Source organism: Battus philenor, unplaced genomic scaffold, assembly GCF_028537555.1.
Source record: "Battus philenor isolate CCGP_79_NKW_IND1 unplaced genomic scaffold, ilBatPhil1.0.hap1 SCAF_19, whole genome shotgun sequence".
Lineage (NCBI taxonomy): Eukaryota > Metazoa > Arthropoda > Insecta > Lepidoptera > Papilionidae > Battus > Battus philenor.
The window spans coordinates 5,920,294-5,933,563 of record NW_027181681.1 but is presented as its reverse complement, the minus strand read 5'-3'; the positions used below and the strand labels follow the sequence as shown (position 1 = coordinate 5,933,563).

Genomic DNA, 13,270 nt, shown 5'->3' with positions numbered 1-13,270 from the left:
TAGAATTACAGTTGATAGTATAATTTTAAAAAAAACATACACTAATTTATTCCACAATGTATAAGAAATGATTGAACAATTTCCGTTAGTGAAAAAGAACAGAGATTCAATTCGTGAGACCTCCTAAATGGACTATGTTCCTCTAATACATTCGTCTACTTATTATATGGTAATACTTTCAAAACTCGTACTAAAATCAAACTCTACTTTCAAAGTCTTAGACGAGTTTTTTCCAATAGTCTCTCCTAATAAACACTGTTAAAGAATGGAAGGAGGGTTCTTTTGATAATAATATTAAAATATATAATTTTTCTCATGGATCTTTACAGACGTTGCGATGCAACTTTGTCTCTGCTTTGGTCTGGATGTGAGAGATATTTCCAGAGAAACATTGCCCGTCATAGATTGCTGACGGCATCTTTAATATCACCTCACAGCGATCTCGGTATGCAAAATATTGAAAGGTGTAAAGGATTTGCTGCTCAATTACTGGTAAATAACTATTCTACTTAATTAAACTAACAATAGTAAGAATTTAAATGCATACAATCATGGCTATTAGTGCCATTCTAAACTGAGGATTGTCTTATTTTAGTCATTGCCATAGTAAATCTTTAAATTAAATTACTTTTTTTAATGGCAACTCTGGTGGCACAAATATAATCCGGGTATTTTTGTGCTATCTACCGTATAAAAACAACTGAAAAGGTCAGTTGAATAAAATAAATGGGATAAAAACATTTTCTTTAATCTGTCAATTGACATAACAGAAATTATAACTCTTATAAAGTTAAATAAATAGAAATAGATGCTTAAATATATTATGCCTTTATTTCTTAATCGTTTTCCTGGAAAACAGTAACGATCCTTCCATTATTTACAGAAACTCACTGTACAACAGAAGAAATCGATTGCCAAATATTCAAGGTATCTTTACGATTTACGCACACTCACCACAAGTTTAACAGCAGCTTTAGAAGTAGAAACTGACAAGTGTAATGTAGCAACGCTTAATGAAAAATTAAGTATTCTTTCAGAATGTTACTCTAACATGAGTATAGTACTAGACCAATTTTGTGTTCTTTTACAATCCTGTCCAGAGAAAACTTTAACCGATGGCTGTGAACCAGAATTTGATACAGTGCTATTCAACTCGCCCTTAACTCGTTGTTACAAAAATAGTGAAGAATGGAACGCTCTTTACAAGTCAGTCAAATCTATTATAACCACTGTCACCAAACAGAAAACTTCACTTAATAAATTGTCTTTGTGCATTCCTAAAAAAATTGGCTATTGCCTTGATGTATTGCCAAATATATCACAGCTTCATATAGATGTAACTAATGACGCTCGAATTCATTTAGATAACATTGCGTCTAAATTGAACGACATCAAAATAGAACACGAAATACATTTTAAAAATGTTATTGATGGTGATTATAAACCACAACATCCTTTCTTGAGATGTTTTGATGATTTAGAGAGATTTTTAAAAGAAACTATCATTCAAATTGATGAATTAGATAAACCACTTGATATTTGTATGGAAGAAGATGACAATAAACTAATAAAAATAGCAGAGGATTTAACAGCAACTGTGCTATTAATTATTCAATCATTATACAAAAAACATTTGCCAGAAGACAAAAGCGATAGCAATGCTGATGTATTAAACGCTATAGATGAAATTATTGAAGGTACCGATACAAGTAAACAGGAATCGAAGGAAACACTCATAGACAAACATTTGAAAGAACATGTACACGATAAACTCTTGAATGATGTAAAAACACTGCAAATGGATACACTATTGAATAAAGTTTGTACCTTATTAACTGAGTACGTACAATTTATAACGACAAGGTCTAATTTTGAAGATGTTCAAATTTCAATGATGAGAGTGATTCCTGTATTAGAACAAGGATTGTTGTTTATACAATACTTCGTGTCCCAAACAGTGGCTGCACATAGGGTTTCATGTAAAATGCTGTCTGTACTCCTAAAGATTTTCTCTGATTTAGCAGCTAAAGGGTTAGTAAAATTTCTTTCTAATTACTTGTAAATATTTTTAAACATTGTGTTTTATATATGTTAAATATTTTTGTAGTTTTTGCAAGCCATCTGATCTGGATATGGAAGATGGTGATGGTGCCGAAGGCCCTGGTAAATTATCAAGTGGGATGGGACTTGGTGAAGGCGAAGGACAGAACGACGTCTCCGAAAGGATTGAGAATCAGGTATTTTTAGTTTAATTTTCATTGAGTTTACCTATATTTAAAAAAATACTTTACTCAAAAAACAGCTTGCAGCAGAAAACGATACCTACACCCACTGGAATCTTTTGAGTCTATGAGATTACTTTGGGCACACACTATACAAGCATATACATAAGCTCAAACATGTGCTATAGCCAGATAACACCCTTGGAAGTATATGAGATTTAAAACCAGCTCTGCTCAGAACCATCGTCCCGGCCAGCTTTTGTCTTTATAACATGCTGTATAATAGAAGTATTTGTCTTTTGTTAGTCTTGTAATAAGGCAATAAATTCGTTTTTATTTATTTATTAAAATTTCTAACCTTTGATCTCATTTTATTTATCAGGGTGCATGATGTGTTTACCAAATTAATTTAGTAACTTAACAAAAAAAATAACATTTTTCTTTATTATTTTAAAGGACCAATTAGACGAAGCTCAACGACCAGGCGATGAGAAAAAAGAAGACAATAAAGATTGTAAGGAGGAAGAAAAAGGAATCAATATGACTGACGATTTCGATTCACATCTACAAGATGTTGAACAAAAAGGTAAACATATTTTTTCAAATCGTTTAAAAAAACTTGTTATTAAGACATATGTAGAATCCTATCTAATTTACTGTTCTTTGCTCTATTCATGCTTAAACATATAAAAATGTGTGGGTTAAGGGGCAATGAACAGTTATGTATTAACATAATGTAATTTTAAACTTTTTATTTATAATTGCAATTATAATACTCGATTGAGGAACTTATAATCACTACATTTTATTACAAGTGACCTTTCCGCTACTTTAATTATTCTGGTCCTTATTTTAAATACTAATTTTGCAACATAGTGAACATATGTTATGTGGCTACTGCTGTCGAGGAGTCAATGTCTTGAATAACGCTCCGGATTGCTTTAAATTTAACATTTTGCCAATCGTCGTTGTATTTACGAATTTTTAGAAATGCCATGACATATTTTTTTGAGATATTTTCACACTGGTTTGTTAGAATCCTTATTTAATTGATGGTATGTTACTTTTGTCCTTACGAAAAATTAAAACTAACAAAATACGAACGAGATATATTATGTGTAATAAGTTTTGGATCGGAAATAATAGTTCTTCTTAATTTAACAAATAAAATTGTTTCATTATTTTCGTATGTCATACAAACGCCTTTAGATGGAGACGACTCTGAACAAGATGATAACGATGACGATGCTGATAAACAGATGGGTGATATCGATAATGCAGCCGAAAAGTAAGTTATTATGTCATACATCATATGATAAATCTTTTTATTTATAGATGTAATAGTTCAACCAATTTATGTATTATTGTGTCTACTGCTAGATATATGGGCCTTCATATATTTACAATATTCCAACAATTTTATTAACATTATATGTTCGCCTCGTGGCTAAATATTATTAGTTAAGAAATTTTCAAAATTATTTCTATTTGGGATATAATAAATCTCCATGTAACTTTAATTAGACTATTTTGTTGAAGCTGAATAAACAGAGTAATAAAAAATAGTTATCCTATCAAATAAGTAATCATATCCTTGTCAATTAAGATGGAAAGATGACCTTATTAAAGCCGTCAGAAGACGTAGTATGCGGGCCGTCTGTAATCGGTCTTTTTGAAAATCCATGTGAGAGACCTATGTGAAGCGGTGGAAATCCAGCAACTGAACCTATGGAACTGCTTGAACTAAAGGCTGCATTCCATATGACGTAACATAATTTAATTATTGTTATTTATCTTTTATTTTGGTACCATATGATTTGAAAGTAGAAAAAAATTTTAGTTAATGATAGTGCAATTTTATAATAATAAAGCATTTTTATAACCACCCATAATGAAATTTGTGTTAGTTCTTTATCGCAAATCATTGTTATATGTGCAGGTTAGATCAACAAATTTGGGGTTCAGAAGATGAAGAGGATTTGGATAATGATATGGAGAAAAAAGATAAAGAAGAAAAAGGAAAAGGTGAGAGTACAGGAGAAAAAGAAATGGGAGCTAAAGACGAGGAGCAAGGAATTGATGACGGTAATGATGGTAAAGACAGAAAGCAAAAGAAAGATATTAATGAAATGGATGAACCCGAAATTGATGATGACCAGGTAAGCTAAACAACTTCTTAATACACTGAAAATAAATCAACATACTCGTACTTGGAGTCTGTCAGCGATTTCAATTACTGTAATTGTAATTGATTTCATCAACTATTCAAATTAACATCATAGAGTTATCTATGCTGTTGCTTACATAAGTCCTATATTAAATTCAATATTATAAATAGATGATGTAAACTTGTTTTTTATGTTTATGACATTGTACAAAAATTAGGTATTAATTATATTATATTAATAAGAGATTTAATTGAAGTTGAATACAGATTTTTTTTAATTCGAATTACGAAATTAAATATTTGTCTATGTGTTTTATTACATATGCAGTACAACAATTATGAACATCTGTTTTGTAGGTATGAGGTATTGTCAGATTTAGTAGAAATAATTTGTGAACTTTCGTTTTCAGGTAGATCCCTATCATGGTAAAGAACAAAAGCTACCAGAACCAGAACATTTCGAGTTACCCGAAGACATGAATTTTGATGGAGAAGAAGGAGAGGATAAAGTATTAAATATACATATTTTTAACATCATTGTCACATTATTTTTTATATAATAGATTGTTGAATACATACAAATATAAAACAGATAATACAATATACAGAATTTTTATTATCATTTTAGTAACAAAAAATTGCCTTTCTCTAACAAAACTACTCTTATTTTCCCTTAGCGTTAGTTTAATATTTAATTTTTTGTCAGGATGATGGAGAAACTGAAACCGAAAATCCATTCGAAATTGATGTGATGAAGGAAACAGTTGAAGAAGAAGATAAAAAGGCTGAAGAAGAAGATAAAAAGGCTGAAGATGAAGAAGAAAAAGGAAATAGGAATGGACTTGATGTTTCCAGTGATGATGACGATGGAGGTGACGAAGATAATCAAGAGGAAACACAGGTTAGAGAATCTGTATTTATATTAGGTTAAAAAGACAGTTGTGTCTATTTATTTTTACTTACACTTGTATGCTCTCACTATTTAATTGATTTTTAGGTATTAGTTGTTTCTAGATTTACATAATGATAAAAACAATACGAATCTTCCTAATTTTTTTATTACACTGTTTAGGCACAAGAAAACGCAGAAGACGTAGAGAAAAATGATGATGAAAATAAAGATGACACTGAAAATAAAGAAGAAACTGAAGCTAATCCAAATGCAGAAAATCCTCAAGAAAACGAAGATGAAATGAGTGAACAGCCTGAAAACGCAGATGAACCAAATCGTGACGAAGAATTGCCCAAAAACCCAGAAAATATTAATGACGAAGATAATGTAGAAGAAAAAGAACACGACGCAAACCCTGTAGCCAATCCATCAACAGATGATCCGTCAGCCGGCGACAGGGCAGAGAATGCTGAAATGGATAAAGGTGCTAACGATAACGTACAAACTAATGCCGAGCAAGCTAAAGACGAAGAAACTGCCCCTTATGTTAGTATTATTACATCTCATTTATCTCATTTTTCTACTTTAATTCTTTTATTTTAACCCACAATGACTTAGCAAAGGTTATGTTATATCATATGATTATATACTAAAATAATTCACTTTTTTAAACATTTCTCTGCGAGATCGAATCTTGTATGAGGAGATCCATAGGCGATCGGAAGTACTTGTCATAGATCAGCAAATTGGCACGTTGAAGTGGCTACATAAGACCAGGTTACATAACTCATAGAACAAATAGCCTCTGGCGCCGGTTCTGCAGTAAAAACCAAGGACTTACCAAGCCCAATGCAGGACGTCCACCAACAAGGTGAACAGATGACATTGGTCGGAAAACCCTGGATGCAAGCCGATTCCAATCGGTTCTATTAAGAATCTATGGAGTTGCCTGAAGGCGGAAATGATTAATACTAATGATACTTTAAAACATATTAGGAACAAGCACAAGAAGAAGTTGGCGAAGACAAGCAATCAACAGGACGTTCAGAACTGGATAAGAGTGATAAAGGACATCGAGGGGATAAACAGGTTGCCAGGTCAGAGTCTTCACAAAACAAGCAGCAACGACACGAGAACAAACCTGGTAAATCAGATCAAGAAAGAACTTTAGGTAAGTAAAGCTTGTGAGAAATAGTTTTGGAAATTGGATAAGAAGACAGATATTCGTTTTTGTCTGGCCATATTTTGTGACTAACTAGATGTTTGTTAGTAAACTTTTACAAGATGTATTATAGTAAATCGACTTTGACTATCAAAACACTAAACCTCCCTAATTAGCGTATTAATTACTGTTTTTTCTGTGTTTCTGATCATAATTAAATCACATATTCATAAATTGATTATGACAAACAGGGGAGGTAAATGAACAGAAACAGAAGGCAGCACGTACCTTAAACGTAGAGAACGAAGAGGAAACTGCTGAAGAAGGTGACGGTGAAAATAACATGGACAAAGATGCAGATGCGTTCCAGCATGTTAAGCAAGCAAAGAAGGATGATCAGCAGGTATTTTATATAATACATGTAAAATTACGATTTCTGATTCTTGTATGTTGGTGGCAGCTTAACATGCATATATTATAGACGTCAGCGTTCTTCTCCTTAATTATCGAAATAATTTAACGATACATTCAAATGTACTCTCTAATTCGGGTGTGAGTGTACACATTATAATAAAGCTTCACAGGATATCTTTGACCTTTCTTTTCTTAGTTCTAAAATAAAAATATTATTTAATTAATCTTATTATAACATGTGTTTTTTTTTAGTTTATCGAAATATGTGGAATTTGGTTTGTTGACTCATTTACATGATTGATATTACTATGAACCCATCATAAAGCATAAATTGTTAAATTTTAATATTACATTTAAAAAGATCAGCTGTTGAGTTTCTAGCCGGTTTTTAGCAGATAAGTATTCCGAGCCGGAGGTATTTTATCACCTATAATGTTGAAATAATTGACGATTCAAAAGTGAGTGTAAATGCCGACTTGAAAAAAGATATTTTGAATTGGAAATTTAAACTCAAATGGTATTATCACATATAGCACTAATATTTAATTATTAATTTATTTTTCTTGTGACGTTTGTTTATGCTATATATGTTCTAGCCTATAAAGAGTTGAACAGAATTTGCGTATATTTTTTATATTATTTAAATAATTTTGTTACATCTGTAAAAAAAATGTAAGTTATAGAGCAATAATAAACACATTAAGTATTAAAAATTATATTTTTTATTATTTCAGGCAATTGATGCAGCTACTAAGGAACAAGCAGAGCAGCAGCCAACAGTTCAGCAAGACGATGAGGATGCAGAAGAAATGAAGGACAATGAAGATGTGCCAATGGATGTCGATGATGAAATTCAGGTTCAGTTATATTACATACATTATCCGCCTTGCGACCTTGCTATCTCTACTTAGGATCGTGACCCTTTTTGCAAAGTTTTTGGCACACTATGTTACGCCCTGTGTACCGGTCTTTGACGGTGTGTATTGCTTTGGCTACTGTGATAGTTGGCGTAACTCGTAACAAATGGAAGCCGTACAATAATCAAAAGTAGTTGTGTGAATAACCTTGATTTACTAGACATCTTTTTAAGTGTGAATTAATACCAAATATTTAAAAAAATCTTACCAACATTAAAATAATATATCGATTAAAAATTATGTTCTTAAACAAGAGTCGTCATTGATAATTAATAAGATACATTTGACCTAAATTTTAGGTAGAAAAGTCTGAAGAACTGAAGTCTGAGAAAATGAAGGATGGTCCAGAGAAAGACGTGGATAAAATTGGTAGTAGTAAGGAAGGTGGAGAGGAGACGACTGGTGAAACGGGTGTCGAGGTAGATGGCGACACTGTGCTCACTGTCGGTGTGTCCAGAGGACGTGAGACTACGTATCATACTAAGTAAGTCGAGATTATGAAATTTTGCCTAACAAATACAATTTTTCTCACTTAGCAAACTCGGCGCGAAAAGATCATGACTAACGCGTAAAAAATGGTCTTTTGGGTGTAAATTCGTAAAATCTAGACTTATTAATTCTTAACATGTCCAAACAAATTCCAAAAAACCTTTGAATGCTATAGTAAGATTTATTCAATAATATACTTTTCATTTTAGATTTAAAGCTAAAATAAGAAAGGGCCAAAATATTTTGTGGAACTTTATTTATACATACACTCAGACCCATCAAGGATTTGTTAACTTTTTTGAAGGCGAAATTTATTCGTTACGAGTTTATTTTTATTTCTTGTATCTATCATATCCATTTACATCATTATTTTTATCGTAGAAAAATAAAAAAAAACTTATTGTCATATAAATAAATTAAGACATATCTCTTAATTAATTTATTTTATTATATATCATTGTTGTGAATTAAAATGAAAATAATGGTAATTTGTTTTACAATGAGACTGATATTTACAGATTAGATCACGCGCAGTCGATAAATGAAATGACAATGGAGGAATACATAAGTCTTCGGGAGTATATAAGCACAGGTCCATCGCGTGTCGGCGACGCAGTTGATGCTTGGCGGAGCGCGTGGCGAGACAGCGCAGCTTCCGCACGTGCTCTCTGCGAAAGACTACGTCTCGTGCTGGAGCCAACGGGCCGCTCGAGGCGGGCAGGTCGGAATCAAAGCCACGAATTATTTTTGCTTTATATCTCCCAATGGCACAGAGTCGTTTATGAAATACTTCACCAGAAATTTTACTTTTCTATATTCTTATTTCCCTCATCACATCACGTTACCCTTTCTGCGACCACCCCTGAGTATTACGTCACAAAAGCCAGATCTTTAGAAATAATGGTTAAGCTTACAAAGATTTTGATTTTAAATTAAAAAAATAAAAATTAATTTTTCATTTTTTTATTGTTCAGATGGTTGCTAGAATGTTCTGAAGTTATCTTATTATAAATATGATAGGCGTTGAAGTATCATGATTGTCATGTGTTCTTAGTCACCTCTTGCCTGCTCACCTGCTGCCTACCTCCCCCTTCCGAACGAACGTATTTCGTGAACGGCCCCTAGCTGATTTATAAATACCGGCTATCCCATTAAGAATCCGCTGTTTACTTAATTTTCAAAATATAAGCTGCTCCCGCATCCCATACTTTTTGACCGTTTGTGTCCCTCAGTATAAGTATTAATATAGAGGAACATGACATAGCAGAAATTAAAAGTAGCTATCAAGAAATATTTATAATTAAACTCAAATTATTAATATAATCCCTTTAATATTGTTAAGGACATTGGAAGACGCAGGTTCTCTTAGAAATCGGCAGGCCTATGTTCGATAGCAGTCCTCTGATGATGAAATTACTATTATTTTCAAAACTCACAGGAGACTTCCGTTCCGGGCGCGCCATAAACATGCGGCGTGTGATCCCGTACGTGGCGTCGCAGTTCCGCAAGGATCGCATCTGGCTGCGACGCACTAAGCCGGCCAAGCGCGAGTACAAGATCGCCATCGCCGTCGACGACTCCAGCTCTATGGCCGACAACAGAAGCAAGGAGCTTGCGTTCGAAAGTCTCGCCCTCGTTTCACAGGTCAGTTTGAAATGTCTTCATCACCATATCAGCCGATAGCCACTTACTGCAAGGCACAGACTTCCCATAAAAGTCGCAACGATAAACGCTCTTACGCTGCCCGTATCCAGCGACTTCTCGCGACCATAACTATGTCGTCGATCCACCTAGTGCTAATTTTAACCTCTAACTTCGCCGCGTCTACTGGCTCGTGGTCGCCATTCGAGAACCTTTCGGCGCAGACAGCCGTCCGTTACACGAACGATGGAGAAACGAAAGAGATAGATGGAGCTACGTCGGTGACCTTGGTTCTGCAAATCTCCTCATCCCTGATTCAATCTCGCAGCGAAACTTCTAGCGCAGCCCTCCAATGCTCTCTGGCTGAACTTGATTTTTCGTATAAGGTCCATCGTAATATAAAAAATAAAAATTATTTTTATTTTAATTTCAAATTTATTTATCGCACAGTTCGCCAACCTTCGGCTATTTTAGAAACGTTGTTGAATTTTCTTCCGATACTTCTTTCCGACGTAGCAGTAATGTTAGCTAGGTAATAACAACCGAGCAAGTCGAGTTTTGGCCTTTTTGGCATTCCTTGTGTCGGAACACCCGTTATTTATTTTTGATGAATGACAACCTAAACCTAGATATCTTCGAGGGTGGGTGCCTATGAGCCCTGTGACTCCATGGTGTGATCGCCTAAGTGATCCTAAAACTCGGTGGCCTTCTAATCCGGTATAACTGTGGTATGTAGCAGCCGAAGCTCACTGGGGAACCCTACCCCAATAGATATTTTAGGCTATGCCGCCTCTGCATTTTGCTCCCTCTAATTGGGGAATGTACAAATGCCGCTTAGGCAGTAGTATAAGGTCAAAAAAATATACATTTTTGTAATTTTTTTTTTAATTATGGTAGTTATTTCACTTCTATTTGAAGAAATAAATTTTTTTCAGGCACTAAATCTACTAGAATCGGGCGACCTCGCCGTGTTGAGCTTTGGTGAAAAACCAAACCTACTCCATCCATTCACTGAGCAGTTCTCAGAACATTCAGGTGCAAAAATACTGGATCAACTTCGTTTCGACCAAACGAAGACGAAAATAGCTCAACTACTAGATTTTTGTACGGTTCTTTTTGATGAGCAAAGCATAAGGAGCGACGCTGTGAACGCCAAGTTGTTGGTCATTGTGAGCGACGGCAGGGGGATATTTTCTGAAGGCGAAACACGCGTCATACAAGCAGTACGGAGAGCAAGACAACAGGGAATATTTTGTGTATATGTTATCATTGATAATCCGGACAACAAAGTAAGTTTATTTGTCAATGTTCTGTTTCACTTATCCAATATGAAAATACACTAATAACAATAAATACACATTACACGATTTTTTTGTTCTCACACGCATCCTACAAAACTTTTTTTCTTTTTTGACAACCACCAAAAGTAATTGAGGGAATATGAAGTTCATATATATATATATAATATGTTTGTGTGTGTGTTAAGCGTTTCTGGTCCAATTGGTTACCTGCACACTGATTTTGTAATAAAAATTAATTGCTTATGTGTTATATGTGTAGACCATTCTTTAAAATTGTTTAACAACTCACCATTTTATGCACGCTTTTCTAAAAAGCGTATCGTGTAAAAAAAGAGTTGGGTGTAATAATGTTCTAATAAAATAATAAATAAAGACATCAAATTTTATAAATATTACAATTTAACTTATTGACGAGCGTGTTTCTTTTTCAGGATTCAATAATGGACATCAGGAGACCAGTGATTGACCCCGTGTCAAACACCCTAACAGGCTTCACATCATACTTGGACGCATTTCCGTTTCCGTTCTACTTGATTCTACGGGATATGTCGGCTTTGCCTAATGTTTTGGGAGACGCGTTGAGGCAGTGGTTCGAACTGGCCGCTAACGTATCGAGATAAAATTTGTTTAGTTGTTAAGGAGTCTGCTGACTGTAACGCACCATACTATGAGCGTACATAAAATAAATTTTAAGGGGCACCAATACAAAAGTAATTATTGTTTTACAAATTACATTACAAAAAATCTTGTACATATGTCACATGGATGCAAGATATAGAATAATATACTTTTTAAAGTACTCGTTCCTGTGTAATTTAAAATATGTCGTTTTATCTTTGAAATAAATAATTTTTTATACAGTTTTTCATTGTTACAATTTCTTTGGCTCGGGCCTTAAGAGGCCCAAAAAAGTCAAGCCGGCGCTGGCTGTGATAGGAACGTATAAGAAAAAGAGGTATATTGTAAACAAAAAACATGAGCAAGAGCCTAAAGACATAAATAAAGCCGGGATTCATATTAGTTTGGCATTGCATATGGCCTGCTTACATTCCTTAGTAGCCCTAGTAAAACAACATATGCTTGTGTCAAATATGTTCCTATTAGATCATGGTAACTAAACTGTGCCCACTAGAATTAATGTTGCAGTGGGCAGACTCTTTTAAAGTTAATTAGTTATTTTAAAGGCTTCCATGTTTATCAAAATGTTAAATCATAATTAAATTTATTTTTAGAACAGTTTTATGCAGTAAAACGATCACCTACAAGACAGTGTATTGAAAAATTGTACTTAACATCTTATTTTTGTTTTTTTTTTCTTCAGATAGTTATTTTAACATTTTTTTGTCTAATGCGACTATATGTCTAATAGCATTTATTTAATGTGTACAAACTAGTTGCCAAAAAATGTTATACAATTCCGTCTGCAAAGGTCTTAAAGGCTTAGTTAGATAAATGTTTAATAGTAATAATAAACAGAGTGATAAACAAAACTATCGATCTGTTTGTGTGAATCATCTACGCTTTACCTAGTTATGTATTATAATAATTATCACTAAACACTCATTGATTTTGCAATAAATGGTTGTTTTTATAATGTATGACCATGATAACTTAAAAACTATGAAACATTACTAGTGTCCGCATTTATTAAAACTAAAGCTGTAAAGTGTTTATGGAGTTATAGTAAACCGGTGTATATCATCCTAATGTATATACTACGTTGTATGAAATGTCAAAATACATTCGTCAATATAATTAAATTTAAATGAAATATTATAAACCACTTTTTATTTAAAACAAAAATATGCATGATGGTGCAAAATATGTGCTATTTTATAGGTAGTGCTGTTTTTTAATAATAACTCTGTACAGTGGCGTACCTAGGGGGGGGCGGTAGGTGCGGTCCGCACCGGGCGGCACTTACCTAGGGGCGGCATTTTTTATATTTACTTATAGTTGTAAAAAACAACTTTTTCATTTCAAATTTATTTTCTTACTTGAATAATAAATGATTATTATAAGTTTAATATTTGATTTATATAAATTATGATTAAATTTATGATTT

General features: G+C 33.4%; 1 protein-coding gene across 1 annotated transcript in view; it reads left to right on the top strand.

Annotated features, from left to right (window-relative positions):
* LOC137921401 (midasin) overlaps positions 1–12,913 on the top strand; it is a 40,230-nt gene extending 27,317 nt beyond the window's left edge. The window contains exons 25-41 of the mRNA XM_068764149.1: positions 330–492; positions 884–2,031; positions 2,108–2,237; positions 2,679–2,808; positions 3,432–3,510; positions 4,162–4,381; positions 4,800–4,898; positions 5,096–5,290; positions 5,462–5,827; positions 6,278–6,452; positions 6,695–6,846; positions 7,592–7,714; positions 8,074–8,258; positions 8,782–8,984; positions 9,702–9,907; positions 10,840–11,193; positions 11,637–12,913. Coding sequence (XP_068620250.1) covers positions 330–492; positions 884–2,031; positions 2,108–2,237; positions 2,679–2,808; positions 3,432–3,510; positions 4,162–4,381; positions 4,800–4,898; positions 5,096–5,290; positions 5,462–5,827; positions 6,278–6,452; positions 6,695–6,846; positions 7,592–7,714; positions 8,074–8,258; positions 8,782–8,984; positions 9,702–9,907; positions 10,840–11,193; positions 11,637–11,825 — 4,117 coding nt within the window. The 3' untranslated portion in view covers positions 11,826–12,913. The remainder of the gene's footprint in view (positions 1–329; positions 493–883; positions 2,032–2,107; positions 2,238–2,678; positions 2,809–3,431; positions 3,511–4,161; positions 4,382–4,799; positions 4,899–5,095; positions 5,291–5,461; positions 5,828–6,277; positions 6,453–6,694; positions 6,847–7,591; positions 7,715–8,073; positions 8,259–8,781; positions 8,985–9,701; positions 9,908–10,839; positions 11,194–11,636) is intronic.
* The last annotated feature ends 357 nt before the right edge of the window (positions 12,914–13,270 follow it).